The sequence below is a fragment of the Myodes glareolus genome, chromosome 18, assembly GCF_982192425.1.
Source record: "Myodes glareolus chromosome 18, mMyoGla1.1, whole genome shotgun sequence".
NCBI lineage: Eukaryota > Metazoa > Chordata > Mammalia > Rodentia > Cricetidae > Myodes > Myodes glareolus.
In genome coordinates, this window is record NC_142043.1 from 61,237,553 (window position 1) to 61,262,215 (window position 24,663).

At 48.9% G+C, this 24,663-nt stretch overlaps 1 protein-coding gene across 1 annotated transcript; it reads left to right on the forward strand.

Moving 5' to 3' along the window:
• The first annotated feature begins 18 nt into the window (after positions 1-18).
• Positions 19-24,256, forward strand: Lss (lanosterol synthase). The gene is made up of 22 exons (XM_048451427.3): positions 19-98; positions 278-446; positions 2,527-2,665; positions 3,897-4,005; positions 4,542-4,663; positions 7,029-7,125; positions 8,260-8,395; positions 8,894-9,002; positions 9,420-9,538; positions 10,353-10,450; positions 11,074-11,101; positions 12,399-12,455; positions 13,010-13,081; positions 13,923-13,973; positions 14,509-14,658; positions 15,230-15,326; positions 15,698-15,803; positions 18,410-18,475; positions 19,120-19,200; positions 20,311-20,481; positions 21,687-21,765; positions 22,279-24,256. The coding sequence occupies exons 1-22, from the start codon at positions 85-87 to the stop codon at positions 22,408-22,410; spliced, it is 2,202 nt and encodes a 733-aa protein (XP_048307384.2). The 5' UTR covers positions 19-84; the 3' UTR covers positions 22,411-24,256.
• Positions 24,257-24,663: the final 407 nt, after the last annotated feature.

Sequence of the window (24,663 nt, forward strand, 5' to 3'; positions counted from 1 at the left end):
GCCCAGGCTCGCGCCTGCGCAGTGCGCGAAGTTGTCATTCAGGTAAGGTGCTGGCAAGCCGGTGGCAGAGAGTGCGGTGCTGTCATGACAGAGGGAACGTGAGTCCCGGACCCTGGGCCTCCCGCGGGTGCTGCGAGGAACGCGGCAGGGCGGTGGCAGGGAAGGTGCCCGGGCAGCAGCAGGGTGGCGTGGTGGGTGGCTCTCCTCGCCTGGGTTGCAGACAGCACCACCTGGGTGGAGCCTAACGACCGCTGCTTATTGTGGCTGACCCGCTCAGGTGTCTGCGGCGGCGAGGGGGACCCTATAAAACTGAGCCGGCCACTGACCTTACCCGCTGGCGGCTCCGCAACGAACTGGGTCGGCAGACATGGACGTACTTCCAAGCGGAGGACGACCCTGGTCGAGAACAGACTGGGTTGGAGGCCCACTCTTTGGGACTGGACACAGTAAGTGATGTGATTCGGATTATTTTATGATTTCCGCCATTATCCTCAGGCGCCATCTCACCCCAATCCTGGAAGTGACCACAGACCAGCCTCTGCCTTGTCTTTCCTGCGCCAGAGCCCTGAAACAGGAGAGAGCCATGTTCAAAAAGCAGGCAGCTCTCCAGTAAATAAAGTATATGTGAGTGTAGTGTAACACAAAGAAAAGCTAAATATGCTAAATATAAAGTGATGGGGAAGGACGAAGTGCAGATAATGGACTCAGTTTACGAAAGAAGGTGTAAAGCCAGCTATTTTTGCTGTTTTTGTTCTGGGTGGCGGATTAATGCATAAAATGCATTGGGATTGAGAGTATAAAATTTAAGGTCGAGCTTCACGGCTTCTTTTCAAATGCCAAGTTTGTTAGAATAGACTTTGTGTGTGACTCGTTTTGGTGTGTGATGTTTTTATTTATTTGCAATAATGAAGCTTACAGTTTTTATAGAGCGGTGTAAACCTGGACATGGGGCATTTCTGTAATCCCAGCTACTCAGGAGACTGTGGCAGGATCTGTGTTTGAGATATGCCTTGGTAACTTTGACTTTGTCTCAAAGCAAAGAAGCTGGGTGTGGCTTTAACCAGTGCTCAGGAGGCAGAGGCAGGTGGGTCTCTGTGACCTGGAGGCCAGTCTGGTCTACAAACCAAGTTCTGGGTCAGGCCTGGCTACCCCATCTCAAAACAGCAGCAAACAAGCAAAGCAAAAGAAGTGATGAGCAGCTCAGTGAATGTTTACCTAAGCTCAATCTCCAAGATAGAAACAACAACAACGAAAAGTGTGGTGACCTGGGGACCATGCCCTCTTGTAGAGACATGATTGAAGCAGCCATGTTGCTTCAATCCCTTCATCCCAGAGACCGGTGGAAGAAGTTGTCCTAATTTGATTTTATTTTCAGCACTCTACTTTGATAAAATCTTTGATTTGTAAGAGAATTACAAAGATGGGTGTGATTTTGTTCATATTTACTCTTTGGTTTAATCTTAATAAAAGCTTCTCCGTCAATACAAGAAACTTCAATCAAACCAGATTAGACCAAATTAAAATGTACGTGTTTAGTAAATGCGGCACTCTTGGGTGGACCTAGATAGCATGGCGGGGAGAAAAGCTCAGCAAACCTAAACCACTGCATGAACTTAAATAGCCTGTGAGAGTGGTCCTGACCCTCTCCAGGGAAGGGGTCAGCGCTTGGCATGCTGGGAGTTGGAGTTCAGCCTGGGGCGACTCCCAGACCAAGGGCTTCCAATCTACAAGGTGAAGTACTTGGACCTTACCTTGTTGTGTGTGTCCACATAGTATGAAACTCAATCAGTCATAGAACAGTTAGCTAACATGCTTCTTTTCTTTTCTCTTCTCGTCTCGTCTCGTCTCGTCTCGTCTCGTCTCGTCTCGTCTCGTCTCGTCCCGTCCCGTCTCTTCTCTTCTCCCCTTCCCTCCCCTCCCCTCCCCTCTCCTCCTCTCCCCTCTCCTCCCCTCCCCTCTCCTCCCCTCCCCTTCCTTCCTTCCTTCCTTTCTTTCTTTTGAGACAGGGTTTCTTTGTGTAACAATCCTAGCTGTCCTGGAACTAGCTCTTGTAGACCAGGCTGACCTCGAATTCACAGAGATCCGCCTGCCTTTGCCTCCCGAGTGCTGGGATTAAAGGTGTGCACCATCACTGCCCGGCCATTAACAGGCTTCCTGTGAGTCCTGGCCATCAGCTGTGAAAACCTGCTCTGGTGATCCGCTATGCTGTTATGTAGGCCCTGTCTGAGAAGGTCCGCTCAGTATCAGTTGGGCGTCTGTGCCCCACCCTATGCTCTGTGCTGTGTTTAGTTAAGATGTTTTGAAGTTTTGAAGAAATTTGCAGATCGGTATCTGGAAAGTAAATCATGACCACATAGAATTGCATTTTTACTTTGCTGGTGTGATCTTGTCACCAAAGACTTGTCTCAGATTGAAACCAAAGTTTTAAAGTAAATTAGATTCACTATTTTGACATGAATTGTGAATGAGGAGGGTTCCTCAGGGCACCACGCAACCTTAACTCTCATTTTTTCTTTCCCTTCACAGAAGAGTTATTTCAAAGACTTCCCTAAAGCTCAAACAGCCCGTGAGGGGGCCCTGAACGGAGTAACATTTTATGCCAAGCTGCAGGCTGAGGATGGACACTGGGCGGGTGATTATGGTGGACCCCTCTTCCTCTTGCCAGGTAGGTGCACGCTATCCTAACTCAAGGGGAAGGCTGTTCCGGACTGTCGGTGGGTAGGGCCTTGACCTACACTGGTAAAGCAGGCTGAAACCCGGCAGTGCGTTGGAAGAGCTCTGGGGGAGGGTGGCCTTGTATCCCATTCATCTTACTGCCGGGATGGGGAATGATGGTAAAGCATGATTAGCCCAGGGTAGACTGGCAAATGCTCTAATAATGGAAGCAAACGGGTCTTTTGGAGAGGGGGACGGGTGCTCTTGAATCCCAGTGCAAAATGGTACTCCAGGTAGAAGGCCCAGACAGTGCCAGGGCAGGGCGCTGTAGATAGGCAAGGGTATTGGTGAAGAGCTGGTATCCATGTGTGTACCGTTTGAGCACTAAAATATCCCTTGTGAACTTGCTGTCAAATGGTGGCTGAGGGAGTTCTGGCAGGAAAACCACAAGTCCAGGTTGGTGAGTGGTAACAGGATTGTGTTTGAACACGTGGGTCTCTGATCTAGTTTAGGTAAGATTTTTTGCATCCTGGCAGTGTTTCTTTAAAGAAACCCATTTTCATGCATCCAGACCCTTTTCCTCATTGAGTTTTAACTTTATTTCAGTAGCCTGAATTCTTAGGAGAATGTGGGTTTGTTTCTAAAGTAGCTGCCATATGATGCCCTTCCCACGCCATGCCATGGACATATGATATGGAGCTGCCCTGTGGATGATGAAGATAGGAGTGTACACTCAGTGACCAGCCATGGAACGCAGGTTTCCTGTATAGTGTCGTCTATCTCCATATGTGCAAAGTGGCACATACATGTAAAAAGTTTATAAAACAGAACACTTAAATCTAAGCAATAACTATTATCCTGTCCAGGGTTGCCATTTTAGTATTTCAATCCCAAGCAGATGTTAAAACAAGACCTGGTCACCCCCTGTGGTCCCACTGATCTTGAATTGGCTCTTAATAGGCCTTCAGAGCACTTGTGGGAGGCCTCTTCAAGGCTCTGCCATGTTTCTCTGACCCAGATTGTGGTATGGCTGCCAGGCATCACCACTTGGGCTCTGCAGGCCCTGGCCTGATAGTGTTTCCAAAGTCATTCAGCCTAGGAAGAATGGCCTTTCTGGGAGATTGCACGGGAATGAAAGCCACAGGGCAGCTATGTGTCAGGATAGGTTCTTAAGAGGAAGAGCTTAAGTTTAGTAGTGCTGAGCATCGTTCTAATGTGGGGACATCCTTCTCACCACACAGGTCTCCTGATTACGTGCCATGTGTCACACATCCCTCTGCCAGCTGGATACAGAGAGGAGATAATACGGTACCTGCGATCAGTGCAGCTCCCCGATGGCGGCTGGGGCCTGTGAGTGTCCAATTGCACATATGTACCTGTGTGTGCTTGCATGTGTCTTTATGTAACTCTTGCTTGGGTTTCCAGGCAGCCGTTGAGAAGTGGGATAACTGTAACCATGAACCTAAGGTGGGGTCGGAGAAAGCCTGGCGGGAGGAGAGCAGGCTGGTACCTATGCGAAGCCTGACCAGGGTTTTACTTGGCATGAGACTCACATGCCAAGTTAAAGCAATGGTATTTTAAAATTGTGGAGGCAGCAGAGATGGCAAATGTAGGGGCCCCATAGACCCCTCTCCATCTGCTTCTCTGATATAGACATTCTGGGAGCAGAGGGGTAGGCAGGCCCTGCCGAACTAGTTTTGGAGCAATTGGCTATCTCCTGCTGGGTGGACTAAACTTCCCCACAGTGTGCTTCCTGCATTGTCATGCTGTAGGAGATATTTTAGTAGTCTTTTCTAGGCGATCTTCATCGCCAGTATGACTTTATTTCTTAGAAATAGTGACAGATGACAGAAGCCCTTTCCCCACCAGTCTCGTGTTTCCATTAGGCATGTTGAGGACAAATCCACAGTGTTTGGGACTGCCCTGAACTATGTGGCTCTCAGAATCCTGGGTGTTGGGCCTGATGATCCTGACCTTGTACGTGCTCGGAACATTCTTCACAAAAAAGGTATGTCCTGTATGGCATGTGGGGTTTGTGTCATACTGACACAGTGAGCTCTTGTAAATGGGAATTAGTAAGATGCACCTCTAGTTGAAACACTGGGAAAAACATGAGTAAGTGGAAACTGTTGAGCTGTGTAATGATTAGTAACATTAATAATAATTATTCCTTTTAATTATTTTAAAAGACTTTTGGGTTTTTTGTTTGTTTATTTGTTTGTTTTTTGAGTCAGGGTTTCTCTGTGTAGCTCTGGCTCTCCTGGAACTCTTAACTCTATAGACCAGGCTGGTCTCAAACTCAGAGATTCATCTGCTTCTGCTTTGCGAATGCTGGGATTAAAGGTGTGTGCCACCACTGCCCAACTGGAGACTTATTTACTTTTATGTGTATGGGTGTTTTGCCTGCACGTATGTCTGTGTACCACGTGTATGCAGTGCTCGTGAAGGCTAGAAGAGTGTGTCGGAGCCTCTGGAGTTGTAGTTAGAGATACAGACCTGCTAGCCGCCATGTGAGTTCTGGTAACTGAAGTCAGGTCCTCTGCAGTTTGTGCTTTTAACCTCTGAGCCCTAATTTTATTGTTTTTAACTAATTATTTTCTGTGTGTGTTTGTTTTATGAGGTGTGTGTGTTTATGTCATTATTTTCTCTGTGTGTTTGTTTTGTGAGGTGTGTATGTGGAGTGTGTGTTTGTATCACAGTGCACATGGAGAGGTCAGAGGACAACTTTGTGGAGTTCTCTCCTTTCATCTTTACCTGAATTCCATGGATCAGACTCAGGATACCAGGCTTGTGTGGCCAGTTCTTTGCCCACTTAGCACAACTACAACTCGAGTGCTGTCATGGTTTTGTTGTTGTTTTTTTTTGGTGGGGGGCAGGGTCTCATGTAGGCAGGCAATCCTTGAACTTACCCCGTAACCAAGGTTGGCCTTGAACTCCTGATCTAACTGCTTTTTCCTCCTGAGTGCTGGGGTTACAGACATGCACTACCATGCCTTAGGTATGTAGTGCTGGGATTACAGACATGCACTCCCATGCCTTAAGTATGTAGTGCTGGGGTTACAGACATGCACTACCATGCCTTAAGTATGTAGTGCTGGGGTTTGAACACAGGGCTCTGTGCCTGCTAGAGAAGCATTCTACCAATTAAGTTTTATCCTTAGCTCAAAACAATTTGATATTTTATATTCTGCTTCCTTCATGAATTGGTAAAGATTTAAAGGCGCCATGCTAACACAGTACTTGGGGTACAGTTCATGGAGTCTGCCTTCTGAAGGCAGCTGAGCTACAGGTGCACATCCCCAGTGAGGGCTCTGCACATCCCTCCTTACCATCTCTGGGCCTGGGCACAGTTACTTCTCAACTCACCTGTGGGCTTTGGAGACCATTTCAACCTTCGCAGGCTCTGTGGCTCCCCTTGCTCTTAGTCCAGAGCTTATCTTGCATTACCAATCTGCAGCTTGGCATGAGGTCCTGTGCCTTGCCTCTCCAGGACCTGCACTCCTGTCTTGCTCTTTGCTCCATGATCAAGGGTCTCCTTTCACTTGGTCAAAGTGGTTTCCTACCTCGAGGTTCCCATGCGCTCTGTCCTCTCACCCCACTTTCCACCTTTGCCGTGTTGTCTTAGAAACTCCTCGTCACACTTAGAGTATGTCTTAAACTTCACTCCTTCGGGCTCTCTTTCTGACTTCCCAGGCTAGAGGAAGTGTTCTGTATGCTTTATGAAATTCTGCAGTCTCCTGTCAAGTGTTTGCCCCTGTTGTGATTAAGTAAGTCATCATAACCTCTGATGGTATTGATCGTGTGCTCTCAAAGTTTTCTCTGTTTCCCTGTTGCTGTCTTGTTCTGAGGCTGCCAGGAGGAGGAATGTGCTTGAACCATGCTTCAGCTAGCACCTTTCTCAGTCTTTCTAACTTCGACATATTTGAATTTAGGACAGAACTTGTAAAATGTGTATAAATCAGTATTGCCATGTGATGCATAAAAGGCTGACCATTGCTTGGTAGGGGCAGGAGTGGCTCTGAATGTGGGCTGCATGCTAGACTGTCTGCAGTCACTCATGCCAGGCTGTCTGCTGAGTGGAAACACACAGATGTGCAGCTTGGTCTTGGCTGTGCAGTACAATGCACAGTGCACAGCACTGGCCTCTTCCTTCCCTCCCTGAGCTGCCTTCACAGGTGGCTGCCTTCATGGGTTCCTTTTTAGGGATAAGGGCTGTAAACAGCTCTCCTAAGATTGGTCATGCTTGTTCCTGACTGGGAGTTACCGGACCCATGGCAGGTTGACTCTCAGTTCATGCAAGAGGAGGTACAAGAAATAGCTTCAAGCCAGTATTCACACGTAACAATAGCTACTTTGTCCTGTTCTCTTTCCAGGCGGTGCAGTGGCCATCCCCTCCTGGGGGAAGTTCTGGCTGGCCATCCTGAATGTTTATAGCTGGGAAGGACTCAATACCCTATTCCCTGAGATGTGGTATGCCTGCCCTCTTTGCACTGCCTTCTAGTAGACTGATGGGACCTAACGGGGTGGACTAGCCTCTCACTAGAGGCCCTTCATGTGTTCTACACATAGGTAGAAGGGGGTTCTCTTTTCGGTAAGCGCAAGCTATCAAACCACACAGCAGTGGAGCAGGCTGTGGGACCTGTAGGGTATTTCCATACCCATTGTGTGGTTTGGTCTTTGTGGTGATAGACAGCAGATCATACCTGGTAATTACAAAGACTTGGGGCATCTTTAGGAGTAAAGGAAGAGCCTCCCCCATCTCTGTATCTTGTTTTCTTAGCTGATTTGAAAGTCCTAGATACCATTTCACCAATGAACGCTTCCACGTGCATCTTTAAATTTTTTTTTATTTTTTAATAATTACCCAACACAAGCAATTTCTAGTCCTTACTAACTGAAACCTATTGTCACTGTTTTTATCTTTTTTGTGAATATCTTGTAAGAACATTGGCTCTCTATATAATGTGTATATAAATTTACCCCTAAGTTAGGTAAGCTCTCCAGAACTATACAGAGTTCAGGTAGAGCCTACTGTCCTATTGAAGACAGAGTTGAGGGTTCCTGTAGTAGACAGCTTTCATACGCAGAAAGATAGGATGTGAGTGACCCCTTGGAAGACAACAGGGTCCTGAAACAAGGATTAAAAGGCTTGACTCTACAGCCTGGTTGAATAAGTGGAAGATGTGGCAAATGCCTGAACCAGTGAAGGGCATGGAGAGAGCTCTCCATGTATGGGACAGGGTGGTTGTACTGTTTCTTGAAGTACGGAGATATACTACAATTGAGCTAACATCCAGATGCTAGGCTTGCCTCAGGAGGTGCAGGCAGAAGAAGGCTTTGCCAGGCTAGAGTAGGGTGCTGAAGTTTGGGACTGGAGAGGCTTCTGGTCTGTGTCCCTACACAGTAGGGCTCCACATATGACTCCACATGTGTGGAGCACAAGCTCCACAGTCATTTGGCATTAGAATGCAGAACGCAAGCATGCACACACATGGATGGATATACTCACAGCAGCATAAGTGTCCATGCTTGGAAGAGTACAAGGCCTCAGGGCTGTTAATAGTGGAGCTTATGTCCTGTCCCACTGACACATGCTTTCTTCAGGTTGTTTCCTGAATGGGTACCTGCACACCCCTCCACTCTCTGGTGTCACTGCCGGCAGGTCTATCTACCCATGAGCTACTGCTATGCCACTCGGCTAAGTGCCTCAGAGGACCCACTGGTTCAGAGCCTCCGCCAGGTAAGCCTTATGGTCTCTAGGGTCCTTGTAAGGTTATGACACACAGTCCCTAGAGCTTAAATGCATCTTGGTACTCCGGGGTCCAGAGGATCTGTAAACAAATGATAAACTGCTCATAGAGGCCCGAAAGGCATCTGCCTTGTACAGTGTCCCACTGGGGCTTGGAGAGTTCACAAGCTGCAGTCCTAACCCGGGCTTGTAGTCATTGTTCCTGGGAAAGAGCCCTGAGATGGGCTTTGGAACAGGACTTGCACTAGAGTGGGACTTAGGCTCTTGGACTGAGGCAGCTCCTCAGATTAGCCCTGGTGTCACTGAACTAGCTGAGCCTTACACCCAGTGATAGTTTGCTGGGTGTCTCCACCCCTGAGAAAGGATGTGACCCAGAACCCTGAGAATGTACAGCCGGAGATCACTCCTGGTTAGAGCTAGTCCATCTTCTGTGTTTGGGAGGCTTGCCTGCTGCTTCTGCTAGGCTCTCAGGTGTCCCCTGGTCTTTAGGAGCTCTACGTGGAGGATTATGACAGCATTGATTGGCCAGCACAGAAGAACAACGTGTCCCCAGATGAGCTATACACGCCACATAGCTGGCTGCTGCATGTGGTTTATGGTAGGTGCTTCCTGAGGGTTGGGAGAGTCGGAGTTAATAGTTAGATGATGGTCAGTCCTCCACATAATTCATTCACTCTGACTCACTCTGTCAATGCAATAAATAAATGGCCCTGGAGTGGAAACTCAGAAGATATAACGTTGCTCTGGTCCCCAGCAAAGACCAGCTGCTGTCAGGCCACCTAGGTAGGGCAGGGCAGGGTCACGGTGGGAGGTAGGAAGCAGCACTTCCTAGATGGGAAGGAGGAAGTAGAGATGAAACAGAGTGAGTGGGAGGAGGATTCCCGGGGGAAATGAGAGGCCAGATGCTGGACTGTGTAGGACCCATTCCCGTCCGTAGGACTAGGGCATAGCCTGTCCAGGGATGCCAGTTGTCCTCTCCTGTTGCTGAGTGTCCCCAATGCCTTCTCCCCTTCAGGAATCCTCAACCTGTATGAACGTTTCCATAGTACCAGCCTGCGGCAGCGGGCCATCCGAATGCTGTATGATCATATTGTTGCCGATGACCGCTTCACTAAATGCATCAGCATTGGCCCGGTCAGTGTCCCTGTCCTGGGTGCCTGTAGCACCTTTGGTGACAGTGAGGTCCTGTCAGATGCCCTAGGATAGGCTCTGTGGAGTTAGGAATGAGGTAGGCTTATTTCCTAGATTCTGGCGCATCTCAGTTTGGGTTGGTGTATTTGAAGCACCACTTAATACTTGCTTCCTGGGCTCCCGTTCTCCTACCTGGCTCTTGTCTAAGAGTCTGAGAACCTCCTGGAAGACCACTTTCTGAGCTTTCTGGTCAACTGAGTGGGGTGCCTTTTTCCACTTACTCCCTCATAGATTGCACCCTAGATAATCCATCTTCTACCCTTTATATAAGAGTTATAGGTGTCTAGGGGTGTAATGCAAGCAGCAGGATCCTCATGTTCACTTCTGGTCTCTCCCATCTGGCTGAGGATGCCAGGCCTCTAGTCTGACCAACTGTGCACAGGCTTTGGGACCTTACAGAGCACATGCCTGCGGCTGAGTAGTCAGCGCATAGTGACCAGAGCTACTGGAGACCCAGCAAGGAAGCTGTCCTCATAGATGGGAGACGATCAGGATGTGGATTGTAATATTGGGGACTACACTATGGTCGGCTGCCCATAGGTTCTCTGGATAAATTGAGCTTCCTCCTCCCTCTCTGTGGACTCTTGGTCCTTGTTTGTCACACCCTAAGCTGACTCGGAATCGTGAGTGACATTGCCTTCAGTTTGAGTCTTGGGGCATGAATGTATAGAGAACACTTAGGAAGCTTGTATTAGAACAGATAGGGCCCTGTCCCAGGGTAAAGTTGCATGGGTCCTGAAGCCCACATATTCTGCAGATCTCAAAAACCATCAACATGCTTGTTCGTTGGGCAGTGGATGGGCCCTCCTCCCCTGCCTTCCAGGAGCACGTCTCTAGGATCCCAGATTACCTTTGGTGAGTGTGACTGAGTGGTGGCTGGGGTGTGGTGACAAGTGCTGACCATGGACATGCAGCTTAATGCTGGCCCTGTGCCTCATCTAGGTAGCGGTGCCAGGGTGTCACACTTCTGAGAATATTTTATGGAATCAGGGACACTGCCAGTTAGATTGTCTTTGGGAAGATTTTTTTTTTAATCTAGCAGTAACTACTACTAGACTACTACTAGACTCTACTAGAGTCAGAGCCAGGAATCCTGGAGGCAGGCAGTCTTAGACTGTTGTAAAAAAGGCCAGTGGACAAGAGGCTTGTCAGCTCTGTACTGTGTCCAAGGTGGGGACTGTCACAGTGACCATAGCAGGGAGGCTCTGGCGGTGTGGTGTGAGCTGAGGATAGCAAGGTAGACCTGGCTGTAGAAGCTTCTATGTACCCTGGCATGGACTAGAGCTCCCTGGGTAAGCCACTGTCTTGTTCCTGCTGGGTGTAGGCCTTGTGCTTGTGAGCCCACTGGGCAGCCCCGAAGTCAGCATGGCGGGAGGTGGGAGATCTGTGTGCTCTTTTGTGTATGTGTGGCTCCTGATGGACAGCTGGAATCCCAGCTTTCACATTGTCCCTGACGTAATCTTTTCTCATCCCTGTAGGCTGGGCCTTGATGGCATGAAAATGCAGGTAAGGACTGTAGAACTGAGGCCGCCTCTCTCTTTGTAACCATCTCTGCTTATTTATTATGATTCAAAAGTGACAGTCAGGCATGGTGGCGCTTGCTTGTAGTGCCATCACTCAGTTGGTTAAAGCAGAATGATTGAGTGTGGGATCAGACAGTGCTATACAGCAAGACCCTATTTCTGAATTTAAAAAAAAAATGGGACAGGGTTGAAAAACCATCCTCAATACAGTTTGTAGTAAAAGAGGAGAGACAGAATTACCCTTTATTCCTCGTGTCTGTGGGGCTTTGAGTACCTCCTGGTCTCTGTGGTTGCTGTTTGTTCTCACGGGTCCATCTGTAGTCCTTCATCAGGGTAGACTAAACCATGGCAGATCCAGACTCGGCTCAGACCCTCAGGAACCATCCTCCTGCTGTTGTGAGGGAAAGTGGCTCTGATTGGGAATGGGCCTCTCTGTGAGGCCATCTGGAACTCCTCTGGCGGGTTACTAGGAGCTGTGTGTGCTCACCTAATAGGATAACCCTAGAGATTTCCCTCTGTAGCCACCAGTACAGGAGAAGCCTCTGGGGCAGAGGGGCAGGCCCTGAAAATTGTTCCTTTCTTGATACCCAGTGGTAAATGGGGATAGCACTTGGTGTATGGTCAGCTTTCCCCTAGCTCCTCCTAGGGCTCTGGCCAAAGGGTGGCAGTGGAAATGCTTCTTTCTGGTCAAGTGTTTGCCTGCGATCTTTGGCCCCCAAGGAGCTGTGAGAAACTTAGTCTATGATTACCCTGTAGTGTTGGGAGCGGGGGTTTCTGCCAAATATTTAGAGATTCCTGAACAAAACCCATTGTCAATTCGATCATCCATTTCCTGCACTGAGACCCAAGAGTGTTGTCCAGAAATCCAAGGTTCCAGGGTGGGATTTGAAGTGGACCTTTCTCATCCTGTCAGGGCCACAGTAATGTGTCAGCTGGGTCCCTAACCCCTCAGGCATATTTGGAAATGGAGGAGCTTTATTTCTGCTTGTCCCATGCCTGGGGTACCCTGCTGTCATGGGGTGTTTAGGAGCCTTCACGGGATCATGTGGTCCTGGGTATGTCCTGAGAAAGTGCTGTTCTGCTGGAACTTTAGAGGCAGGTAGGGCTCTGTTACCCATGGGTGCCTGCAAGGTTTAGGGTTCTTTCTGACCTTTGTCAGCTGCTTTGGTGCACAGGATTCAGACTCTGGGATAAGGTATTAGCTGGGTATGTCTCCGACACCCTCGGATTCTAGGAGTCAGTGGATGGGGATGCTATAACAGCTCATTCTTTGTGAACAGGGCACCAATGGATCACAGATCTGGGACACGTCATTTGCTATCCAAGCACTGTTGGAGGTATGCGGCTCTGTTTCTCTGTGCAGCCCATGTGAACTTCCTGTGTGTGTGAGCCACACATTCGCCCTGAGGAAAATGATGCTGCTTCCATGCCTCTGCCCCTTGAGCTTCCCATTTGCCTGGATGCTCCCAATCCCCTGTTGATGATCCTCTGGAACTGGACACTAAACTGGGAAATAAGCATAGGAAGTGGAGAGCAGGGTGGTACCTGGGCCGCGTGGGCTTGAGGCTCTTAGAACATTAGCTGCTATGTGAGTTAGAGAAAAAGTTTTTCTGCCTGTGGGAATGAGAGCAGTGAAATCCTGAGGGTGTCTTTGGACAACCAGGGCCTAGGCCCAATTGGGCTGCCCAAAGTAAAGCCTGGCAGAACAGGTGGGACTTGGTGACTGTCCAGGGTGGTCTCTTCTGTCCATTACTGTCTTTAATTGTGTCTCGCTGTCTTTAAAGCTGAGAGCCTCAGGAAACTCTAAGATGCGGCATTTTCTGGGAGTGAGGTGGCAGGATGTTACCAGGGTACTGGAGGACTGGCTTAACCGTGCTATTCTGTCTTCTAGGCAGGTGCACACCACAGACCTGAGTTTTTGCCCTGCCTGCAGAAGGCTCACGAATTCCTGCGGCTTTCACAGGTGAGGCCCGTGTCCTTCCTTATCTGTCCTGCTGCCCCAAGCTGGCTTTCTTGAGTTGGTTCTGCCCTGTTCTGCCCTGCCCTTGCCGTGTTGGTACAACTGATAATCCTATGTAGCTCTGGCTGTATCCCGTGGTAGCCCATCACCAGCCAGTGCTTTCTGTTATCCAACTGAAACACCTGTGTGCAGAGGGCCAAAGCCAGCCTGTGGTACAGTCAGGAGTTGTATCCTTGATCAACAGCCTGTGGACATCATAACCATCTTTGAGTTGCCAGTGCCTGCCTTCCCTGAGACCAAGTACAGCCATATCAGTATCTCTCACCCCTGCCTTTCATAGCCACCTATAGCCCCCATCATGTACTGCTTTCTTAGGCTGGCCTTGCATATCCTGCTTCAGACATAGTGGATGCCTCCAGCCTTGATCCCACTGGCATCCTCCTGCCCTAGAGTCCTTGTGCCCCTAACCCTCTGTCCTCTGATCCCACCAGGATATAGCCTCCTCAGGAGCCTCCATGTAGCTGTTATCCATGTGTGTCTAGGGCTGTTGGGAGTGAGTCAGCACTGTCTCCCACAACAGGACCTGATCCGAGCCCTACACTGAGCAATGGGCCTTTTGCCCTTCTCAGTGGACCCTGCTGCACTTGCAGACCTGTTTGCTTTCTTGTTGACCTGAGTCATGCAGCTCAGTAGTGAGCCCACGAAACTGGGCAGGAGAGTGGATTGTTTAGCCCTCTCTGAATGATCTTACTTCTTAGTAGTGATACAGTGACGGGTCTTATGGGTGCCATGCTGCACTGACCTTATTTCTGTTTTCCACATAATGTTCCTTGCTGCTCTCCAGGTCCCAGACAACCTTCCTGACTATCAGAAGTATTACCGCCAGATGTGCAAGGTATGTGTGGGCAACCCACCCAAGCCAAAGCCCACTTGTCTTCCCTTTGAGGAGGGCTTTCTGGCTTTTTGCTCTGTAGATGCCTCACGTCAGGAATTCATCATCCCCTGAGATAGCCCACACCTCTGTGGCCAGGCTCCAGGCTCCAGGTAGTTCAGATGTCTAGCACACACAGATGCTGAGCTGGAGTATTGAAATCAAGGCAGAGGGCATAAAGGACTCAGAGCCAGCATTAACCTCCTCTACTATAAGGGCCTACTTTTGGCTGCAGGTTGTGGAATGAGACATTGACGTAGCTGCTGCCTCCCATAGTGGGGTCCATAGGGCACCTGTGTTGCTGTTTAGGTCCCTGACCACTTTATTGCTAAGCTCCAAGGGCCATCAGAATGGGCATAAAGTCCTAGATAGTCCCTGTGCTGAAGCTCAAGTCTATTCAGCTATGCCCAGTTTAGGTACCACTGTGTGGTGGAGAGGCCTCAGCCCTGCCTGTTACAGCTCTGCAGGGGAGGAGCACCCTTACACTCTGTCTCTGTAGGGCGGTTTCTGCTTCAGCACACTGGACTGTGGCTGGATCGTTGCCGACTGCACAGCCGAGGCTTTGAAGGCTGTGCTGCTCCTGCAGAAGGAGTGTCCCTTCATCACCGAGCACATCCCCCGAGAGCGGCTCTATGACGCTGTGGCTGTGGTGAGTGTCTACCTCATGTTTATGCCCTCTTCTATGGTTCTGTCTTAGAAGACCAAGGTGAGGGTGTAGGAGCATCAGAATCTGAGACTATGAGTCCTGGATAAGACCCAGGGTTAGAAACTTTGGCTGGGTGTGTGCATAGGGCTCTGTGCTTTAAGAGATGGTGCCCAGACAGTCCCAGAAGTTACAAGGAGGCTGTATGGTCCCTGGGGCTTGTCTTCTTGGCTCTAGAGCTCAGGAACTTCTCATATCTGTGCTGAGATTTCTGCAGGTCTCATTTGGAAGGACTGGTGGTATCCAAAGGGAAATTAGAAGTGTCTGTTCATTTCTGTGTGAATTTTAGCACACCTGTTTCCTGTGTGTATCTTACTATGGATATCTGCATTGGCCTGACATTGGAATATGTCTCCAGATATTGTGGGCAGCTGCATTGAACACCTAAGGGCTCGGCATGAAAACTGGCTTCTTATCCCTCGTTCCTGTCCTATATGTTGTTTGTCCCGTGGTGCTTTGGGAAAGTCGTACTGTAAGTTGTGTACTCAGCTCTCAGTCTGTCCCCTTCATGTTACAGTTGTTGGGCATGAGGAATTCTGATGGAGGATTTGCTACCTACGAGACCAAGCGTGGGGGACATTTGCTGGAGTTGCTGAACCCCTCAGAGGTCTTTGGTGAGTGCGTTGACTAGCAGTTTGGTGCATAGGCAAGGCCCAGCATGCTGGAAGGTCTATGCAGAGCCCTCTCTGGGCCTCAGAGTATGGAGTATCTGTATTCTTGATGAGTGGCTGAGGTTCTATCTTGGGCCATGGAGACCTTATGCTAGGTTTCCATTCGCCTGCTTATCGACAGCCATGTGCCTTGCAGCACAGGTGTGCAGGTCTCTGCCCATTGTACTCACTGTTGCCACAATGCCCAGGTTGACCTTGGGGTGACATGGAGGTGTAAGTCCTGCATGCTTCAACGTGCGCTCACCATATTCTTGGCCTGAACTATGGCCCTGGGCCATAGTGGAGCTCAGGTGCCTCCTTCTTTCCCTTTCTAGGAGACATCATGATTGACTACACATATGTGGAGTGTACCTCAGCAGTGATGCAGTCTCTGAAGCATTTCCATGAGCACTGTCCAGACCACAGGGCAGTAGAGATCAGGTAAGGAAGGCGAGGGCAGCGTTCTCAGACAGCAGGCCGTGACTTCTCACAGGGCAGTGGCTGGAGTAAATAGAGGGACAGTTTCAGGTACCTACAGATCCATCAAGAGTATGTGAGTCTGTGTAAGTCTGTGAGTGTACATGTGTGTGTGTGTTGGTCTGGGGAAGACAATACAACTGTAACACAAGAATGGGTTATTTTTCCCATCTTGAACATGTTTTAAAATGAGCATACATACCTAACTTTGCCACAGTGTCCAAGTAAATAATTGCTAAGTGTTCTTTCGTACTGAGAGCCAGGGAATGGTCAGATGCTCTTGAGATTGTCATGTGGAGACCCTGCCATCACCTGATTTACACCTCCTGTTGCTCCATGAAGGGACTGCCCTCCTGTCTTCTCAGTCACAGATTCTTGTTGCTCACTTTGAGCCCGCCTTCATGGAGTCCCTCACTGTGGACATACGTTGGTTCTTTCACTGTTACGCAGACGTGCAGAGAATGTTTGACTTCTGCGGAAGTAACCACACTATAGCTCCTCCCTTCCTCTGGTTCTTGCATTCTTTTGGTCCACCTTGTTTGTGATGTTTCTGGCATCTTGGAGGGGTTGGTACAGCTGTTCATTTCTCTCCGTCTGTGGTTGACTACTGGGCCACAGTGACATAGCAACAGTTCGTTGGTCTCAGAGCCGTTACTAGTTATGACTCTTTGTGGTAGACCTCTCATTATTACTGTCTCCTTTCATTGCTGATGAAGACTGAAGGCAGCAGTAATGTAAGGGTGTAAACACAAATTTAGAAGGAAATTTGATAGGCATATCATATCCATTTAATAAAACAATAGCAATGGACTCCTTATTGGGGTTCATGATTTTTTTCTAACCAGGAGCTTTGCCTTGGCTTACAATATCACATGTGAGTTACATCACAGCAGAAGGCAACGATGTTGCAGTGTTACTATTGTGTTAGTGTTGTGTTACTATTGTATTAGTGGGTGTGTCTTATCTGATATTTGCACTGTAGCAAGCAGGGCTCATAGCTGAGCTGGACCCTTGGTTATGCCCCAACAGCCTGCATGCTATCTTCCAGTATTATGAAAGCCAGCTAGCAGAGAAGGATTTTCTACTTTTGTCTTAGCCTAATTTTGCCAAAGCTTATGGTGTCTTTAACACTAAGGACTATCTGGTTTGGTTTTGTAGCCAAGGACAGTGGCAATAGCCTTATGATATGAGGGGCTTGACTAACAGCTTCTAGGGAGGTCGCCCTAGAAGCCCACTTCTAACATTGAGACAGTTCACAAAAAACATATATGATAGAACAATACACATAAAAAAGATTAAGCTGGGAGAGCTGGCTCAGTTAGTAACATTCAGACTGATCGCATTTGTCCCCACGGAACATCAGTCCAATGCCTTTATCTCACTGCCCGAGACTGTGAGCCTTGCTGAACTCTTTCTTTTACGAGTTGCCTTTGTCATGGTGTCTCATCACAGCAATAGAAAGTAACTATAGTATAGAAGCTGGCAGCAGGGTAGATTGCTGTGACAGACCTAACCACACGGCTTTGGGGAGGAACGTGGGAGGATTTTTAGCTTTGGTCTACAAAAGTGGTTGAATGCTGTAAGCAGAGCTCCATGGACCGTCCTAGTAGGAGCATGGAAGACAGTGCTGAGAACTGTGCAGACCACAGAGGCCCAGCTCAGGAGGTTCCATTCTTGTGATATTTTGGCAAATAGTAGCTAATTTCTGCCCTCTCCTAAGAACTTGCCCGAGGCTAACTGTGTGATAGTATAGCTCATATGCAGGTCACAGGGGACAGGAGTAAATGGGGGCAGAAATACAAATGGACAGTTTGAAGGGGAAAAAAATGCTAGGAAATGCAATGCGGTAGCCAAGGCCTGTGCAGGAGGAGATAAGGAAATTAAGGATAGGCCTGGCCTGAAATGGAATAAATGGAGAAGCACCCTCAGGGCAAGACCCTACCAGATTGTGAAAATAGACAGCCTAAAGAATTTTCTGACAAATGAAAGCTGCTGTAAATGATGCAGGGGGACCAGGCTCCATCTCAAGTGAGCAGCCCAAAAAACACTTTGTTGTTGTTGTTGGTTTTTATCTAGCTCATTTTATAGATTTGTTTGGCTCCTGACACTAGTGTCATTGTCAGTGGCTTTGGTAATTTTCAGTGCTACCTCTCTTGTGGTCCTTGTCTCCAAAGTCCATTTTCCTTTGTGTCTTCTCTGAACTTTGACAGTCTCTTTACCCCTTCTGTGTCCTATAGCTACATTTTTTTTAATCTTTTTGTTTGTTTGTTTTTGGTTTTTCGAGACAGGGTTTCTCTGTAGCTTTGGAGCTTGTCCTGGAACTAGCTCTTGTAGACCAGGCTGGCCTCAAACTCACAGAGATCCACCTGTCTCTGCTTCCCTAGTACTGGGATTAAAGGCATGCTCCACCACCACCTGACCTTTTTTTTTTTTTCATTTTTGAACATTTGTTTTGATGTGTTTGAAGGGGAGAGGCCATTCTTGCCTTTCTGAGACCATTGTGTAGGTGCGGTTGGGGAAGACATTGATCCCGCCTGCAGTGTTCATTGGGCTAACTGCCTGTGTTACAGGGAGACCCTCAAGCAAGGCCTGGAGTTCTGCCGAAAGATACAGAGAGCTGATGGTTCCTGGGAGGGGTGAGTAGGCACCTGGGCTCACCTGTAGAGGGGTTGGTGGGAGGTGGTGACATGTGCATGGGGTTGGGGGGTCTGCCCTTGCTGCTTTTGTCCTGGGGGGCTCAGGAGAGGGACTTCCTGGTTGGTCATATTCCCTGACTGGTGCTCGGCCTTCCCTTAGCTGAGAGCTTGTGTTGAGGGCGCAGCTGGGCTGCATACTGGAAGGGCCCTGTGGCCTAAACACGACTGCCCTCCTCCTCATGTGCATCAGCAGTTCTTTTATGTCTTGAGTGGAGGAGCAGTGGTTGAGCGGCGCCTCTTGAAACAGCGTCCACACTTGCACTGTGTGGAATGTGTGTGAACGCTGCTCTAAGCAACTGCCCAAGGCCTTTCCCCCCCTTTGCTTTCCCTTTCCAACCCTCCGCCCTCTTCTGAGTATGTCTCTTACTCTTCGGTTTTGTGAGACAGGATCTTGCTGTGTATCTCAGGCTGTCTTTAAATTAGCAATCCCCTGTCTCAGCCAGTGCTGGGAATGTATGGTTGTACCACCATGCTCCATCCCAGTTCTGTCCTCTGCTTGAGGTTGTCCCATACCTGGGTAGAGTACCTGTACTCTCACTTGGAATGAAGACCCAAGTCTGACCTTCTCTTTTGTCTCCCTCTAGCTCCTGGGGGGTTTGTTTCACCTATGGTACCTGGTTTGGCCTGGAAGCTTTCGCTTGCATGGGGCATACCTACCAAGATGGGTAAGTGTAGCTCAGACTGACGTCAGGTGAGGGCATTGCCATGTTCTGGTCTGTCTTGCTGCTGTGATGAAACACTGGCTAGAAGCACCTTGGGGAAGAAAGGGCTTACTTTAGGTTTATACTTCTAGGTCATAGTCTATCACTGAGGGATGTAAAGGTAGGGCCTGAAGCAGAAACCCTGAGAAAAACCCCATTCAGCTGGCTTTCTCTCACTATGGGCTAGACCTTCCCACATTCTTTAGTTGGTGACCTCTCTTCCCAGGTGACTATGTTAAATTGACAGTAAAACCATCCTAGTAATGTTCTACATGGTGGTTTTTTTCCTTTGATATTTGATTTTATTTGTTTAATATTTTAAAACAATGAGTGAAGACCACTGTTTCAGAAGAAGGGAATTCTGAGTAGTTACTTTCTTTGCTCAAGCCTTAGCTAGGTGTTACCTCAGAGTCTTACAAATCTTTTTTTTTTTTTTAACCAAATCACTGCTTGGCCCATTAGCTCTAGTTTCTTACTGACTAACTCTTACATATTAATTTAACCCATTTCTATTAATCTGTGTATCACCACGAGATCGTGGCCTACCAGCAAAGTTTCAGCATGTCTCTGGCAGCAACTCCATGGTGTGTCTCTGCTCCGCCCTCCTCCTCTTAGCATTCAGCTTAGCTTTCCCTGCCTACCTAAGTTCTGCCTTGCTATAGGTCCAAAGCAGTTTCTTTATGAGTCTTACAAATCTTTGTCTCTCATCCTGAGTGAGGAATTACTGGAGTCTCACTCAGGAACTCAGGAAGAGGGCTTGGTTCAGGCCCTGCCTCTGACTGCCTAGCCGGTGCTTCTAGACATAGTGGGTTTGGGAGTAGGGAAGTTGTACTAAGCCAGATGTGGCCCAAGGACCCTGGGTCTGTATCCATGTACCCACATAGTCAGCTTGCATATGCCTGTAGCTGCAGAGTGGTTTTCTCTGTGCCCAGCATCCGTGTGAGACATGTACACCTATAGCCACTCACCTCTGCAGGCCCCTCCCATGACCCAAGGCAGCCTGTCAGAGTAGTAGGGTATAGACAGCTTAGATCCTCCCAAGATACGGTGTCTCAGATCTCTTCCTCTCTGCAGGACTGCGTGTACAGAAGTGTCTCGGGCCTGCAACTTCCTCCTGTCCCAGCAGATGGCAGATGGAGGCTGGGGGGAGGACTTTGAGTCATGTGAACAACGGCGTTATGTGCAGAGTGCCAGGTCCCAGGTCCACAGTACATGCTGGGCCCTGATGGGCCTGATGGCTGTGCGGTAAGGGCAGTGAAACCCATCATTGGGCATCCAAGGGGTGCTCGACTTGGAGGAGGTGGCCTAGGGTGTATAGATGTGGGAAGAGGTGAAAGGAGCCACAGGACTGAGCCATTATCCCTCTATTACTGTGGATAGAGGCAGCTTCAGAAGCCACACACCCTATTCCTAGGCTAAGTGGCAGCCTGTTTGGCTGAGTGGGTCCCTTTAGAGAGACTTAGCCTCTCTATGGTCTATTTATCTATTCATAGTCAGTGCCTGTTGGCAGAGCGAGAGAAGCTGGGGCCCAAGGGAAATGAGTGAGGAGGCTGTGGTGGGGAAATTGCTTTCCAGTGTAGAGAGTACTGCCTCAGTGTTAAGAGCTACTTTTGGTCCTCCTGTGTCCGTAGCTCATACTGAATCACTTGTATTGCACTCATGTACACAGGTCCACACATGTACGTGTATGCACTTGTGGGTGCATATACATGTTTAGGTATACGCACGTATGTGTTTACACAGGTATAGGTATATATGCACACACACACACTCACATATACATGTACACACAAATAAATTTGTATGTGCTGTCTTAACCTATGTCGCCACAGTACACTTAGAGCCATTTGGAGATCTTCCTATTTTTTGTCCTACTGAGATATATGTTGATGCCACATGCTAGATTTGTTCAAGCCTGTCTTCTTGCCTCCCTTAGTCAGTGCAGACAGGGACCCCATGAGCAGGATAGTCATCAGTCTGCTCCCAGTCTGTCCCCCACTGCTGGCCTTGCTTCTGTCAAACCCTTAGTCCTTCTGGTATCTCACTCTTGCCAGCAAGTGCACATAACCTCTGTGGTTTCCAGTGAGCAGAGTAGGCATGAGGCTTGTCTTCCTCTCCTTGGGCATCTTATCAGCACCATGTGCCAGCCATGTCAGATGATATACTTGATTTTATCCATAGAAGACATGGTTGACATGCTGACATGGCTGGCACGCGGTGCTGATAAGAAGACAAGCCTCATGCCTACTCTGCTCATTGTCCATCCCCGTGCTTGCACCTGCCCTGCTTCTCAGGGCTCCTGGGAAGATTGCAGTAGGAGTCAGTCTTAGGTATTCTGGTTGTTAAGTTGTCTCTATCGTCGTCATAGTATTTGGGGAATGTATGTCCTCCTAAGATGTATGTTGATGCCACATGCTGGGTTCATTCAAGCCTGTCTTCTTGCCCCTCAGGCATCCCGATGTCGCTGCTCAGGAGAGAGGAATCAGATGTCTGCTGGAGAAGCAGTTCCTCAATGGAGACTGGCCTCAGGTGTGCGAGGACCATGCGACAGTGGTGCCAGTGTTACTTTCCAGCTTGCTCACTTTGCTGTGCCCACGTTCCTCCTAGGGTGCTTTGGAGATCTGGGATGTGTGCACTGTCAGCCGGAGGCTTGTCCTGGTCATAGATCTAAGATATGTTGCTGGGTCTTGAGATATTGAGCACATTTTGCTATTTGTAAGGGCGCTGGCTGGGGAAGGGACTGGATAGTTGATGTTTCCTCCAGAACCTTGGCTTTATCATCGTACCTTCACTGACAAGATGTGCAGATGTTTCCATCTGCCCCTGTGGTTACCAGAGACCACTATTCCAAGGAAGAATGTTTCCTTCAAGCTCTAGTCTCTGAGCTGGGACCTGTGCTTCCTTGCCTATGGTTGCCTGTCTTTGGTTCATCAGCTCTCCCCAAGCTCTCTCCCAACTTGCTCTGGGGCTGGGAAATTCAGTAGTCAGGACTGCCATCTAGGGACAGGCTCCTTAACTGTTCATTTTTCTGTGTTCTTCCAGGAGAACATCTCTGGGGTCTTCAACAAGTCCTGTGCCATCAGCTACACAAGTTACAGGAACATCTTCCCCATCTGGACCCTGGGCCGCTTCTCCAGCCTGTACCCTGATAATACCCTTGCCGGCCACCTTTGAATGCATGTCTGCCTATGCTGCAGCTGCCCAGCATCATCACCATGCAGGCCCAGGCGAGACTGGGGTTTCTTGGCTAGGTGGTAGGAGCCTCCTTAGCCCTGATTTAGGCCTTGCTCTCTTTTCTGTAGACATGAAGCTGGGGATAGGGTCAGGTTGGTGTCTCTAGGCACTTGTCAGTGTATGTTTAGTTCTGAGACTAGCTCCCACGAGAAAGGGAACCAGATAAACCTTGAAATCCAAGGAAGCACACTGCACCCTACAGCTCGTGGGTACATCCTTCTTGAATGAGTGAGACTAGAGTTTTTATGACCAATGACTTCCTTGTGAGGGGAGCAGCTGGCTTCTTCACCTCCCCCTTTGTCTACTGTGCAATGGGCCTCTGACCAGACTCCTGTTTGCTGGCCTGGCAGAGTTCTGGCAACCCAATGGTGCTGGTATACTCAGAGAAAGGCTCAGTGGGGAGTGAGGCAGGGCCCTTCTTTACTGTGTCCTGAGCAGTGGCTGTTGGTCTTGAAATACTAGTTTTCCAGAAAGGAAATATGAACTTGCTTTATACTAAAAATGCCACCAAAAGTGATTTAAATGACCACCGACTCCCTTAATAAACAGACATTTTGGGACTGGAATGATGGCCTAGCAGTAAAGAACATTGACTGTTCTTTCAGAGGACCTGGGTTTGATTCCCAGTACCCACTGGTGACTAACAACCTTCTATAACTCCAGTTCCCTGGGGATCCAATGCCTTCTTCTGGCCTCTGTGGGCACTGCACACATGGTGCATAAACATACACACAGGCCTAACACCCATACACATAAAGTAAAAATAAATCTTGATAATAAAATATTAAAAATAAAACAACAACGAAACCCCCAGGCATTTCATCCTGGAGTGCCCTGAGGCTGTGTGGCATAGAGCCAGGTGTGACATCCCATTCTGCCCCTAGACTGTAAGCATGTACACATTGCATGCTTTCTGGGGTACAGGTTCTGCTCTCCAGTCATCTTGTTGAGCTAGAGGCACACGGGGGAAACCACACAGAGTAAAAAGGGTAGGGTCGATAGTGGTTATGGTGTTCATACTGGGACAGCACTGTAACAAGGACAGCTGATGACATCCGGCTCACCACGTAGACCCACTGAGTCAGCCAGGCATTTGTGGCCCTCTGGGACCCAGGAAAACATCTGTGACACCCAAAAGCCATTATAAACCCTTTTGCCAACTGCTCTGAGTTCAAGTGAGGGCCAGATTTCTGGGGTGATGCTTCTTGGGGGTGAGCTCTGAATTCCTGATTTCAGACTCTGTGTCTGGCCAACATGCAGGCAGAGTTTGGGGTTGATAAAGTAATAAGTTCTCCTTGAAGTTACTCCTTTTCTCCCTGGTCATGGTGAGCAGGGTCCAGCCTGGTGCCTTCTCAATCTAATGCTTTCTACCTCTATTACATGTGGACTGGTGGTGACTCCACCCTCTCCCTGGCCCATGGCCTTCTTGCAGACAAGCAGAGAACTGTCAGATCTGGTTTCCCTGCCCAGGATCTTTTAGGCTGACCTTCTGCCATGGTGCAGATTCCCCGAGGCTTTGTGCCACCTGCCTCCTGCCCAGTTCCCACCACTGCCAGCTATGCTGTGACTCCTCAGGGTCCCCTCCCGTAGATCACAACCTATGCTGTTGCCTGCACAGTCTTCCGGCCTCTGCCGGCAGCAGAGCAGATGGATGGTGAATCACTAGATCTGCCCCTAGCAGCAGCAACTGTCCCTCGGAATTCCTAGTCATGACCAGATCACTGTACGAAATACACCGACACTTACGGGACCAATTCTCTTAATAAACAGACTGCTGATGAACATACACCGTAGCGTGTCATGCTTGTTTTGTCCTGCAGACCAGTCCTGCTGTGGAGCTGTCAGTAGGGTGCACAGGATTACCAGCCCCAGTTTAGAGAGTTGGTGGGGGACACTCCCCAGATTACAGTCCAGAAGTCCTTGAAGATTCTTGAAGTTTTAGCTTCAAGGAACAACTTCAGCTTTCCCTGTGGAATGGTTGTAGAGTCTCCGTGTTTCCTGTGGCGGGAACCTCCACACTCTTTCCTGTGTGTCCTTTAGGAGAAAATGTTGACTGTTATTCCCTCATGAAAGTCCTGTGTGGTACTTACTGTGACATGATATTCGCCATGTAGTCCAGAGTGACCTCAAGCTTGAGGGCGCAGCCCTGCCTCTGTCTCCTGAGTGCTGGGATTACAGGCATGTGCTACATGC

Bases quoted from the DNA above. Each gene is read 5' to 3' on its own strand.
- Lss (XM_048451427.3), top strand. The intron at 4,006-4,541 runs GTGAGTGTCCAA...TGTTTCCATTAG, and splicing joins CCCGATGGCGGCTGGGGCCT to GCATGTTGAGGACAAATCCA. The intron at 19,201-20,310 runs GTAAGTGTAGCT...TCCTCTCTGCAG, and splicing joins GGGCATACCTACCAAGATGG to GACTGCGTGTACAGAAGTGT.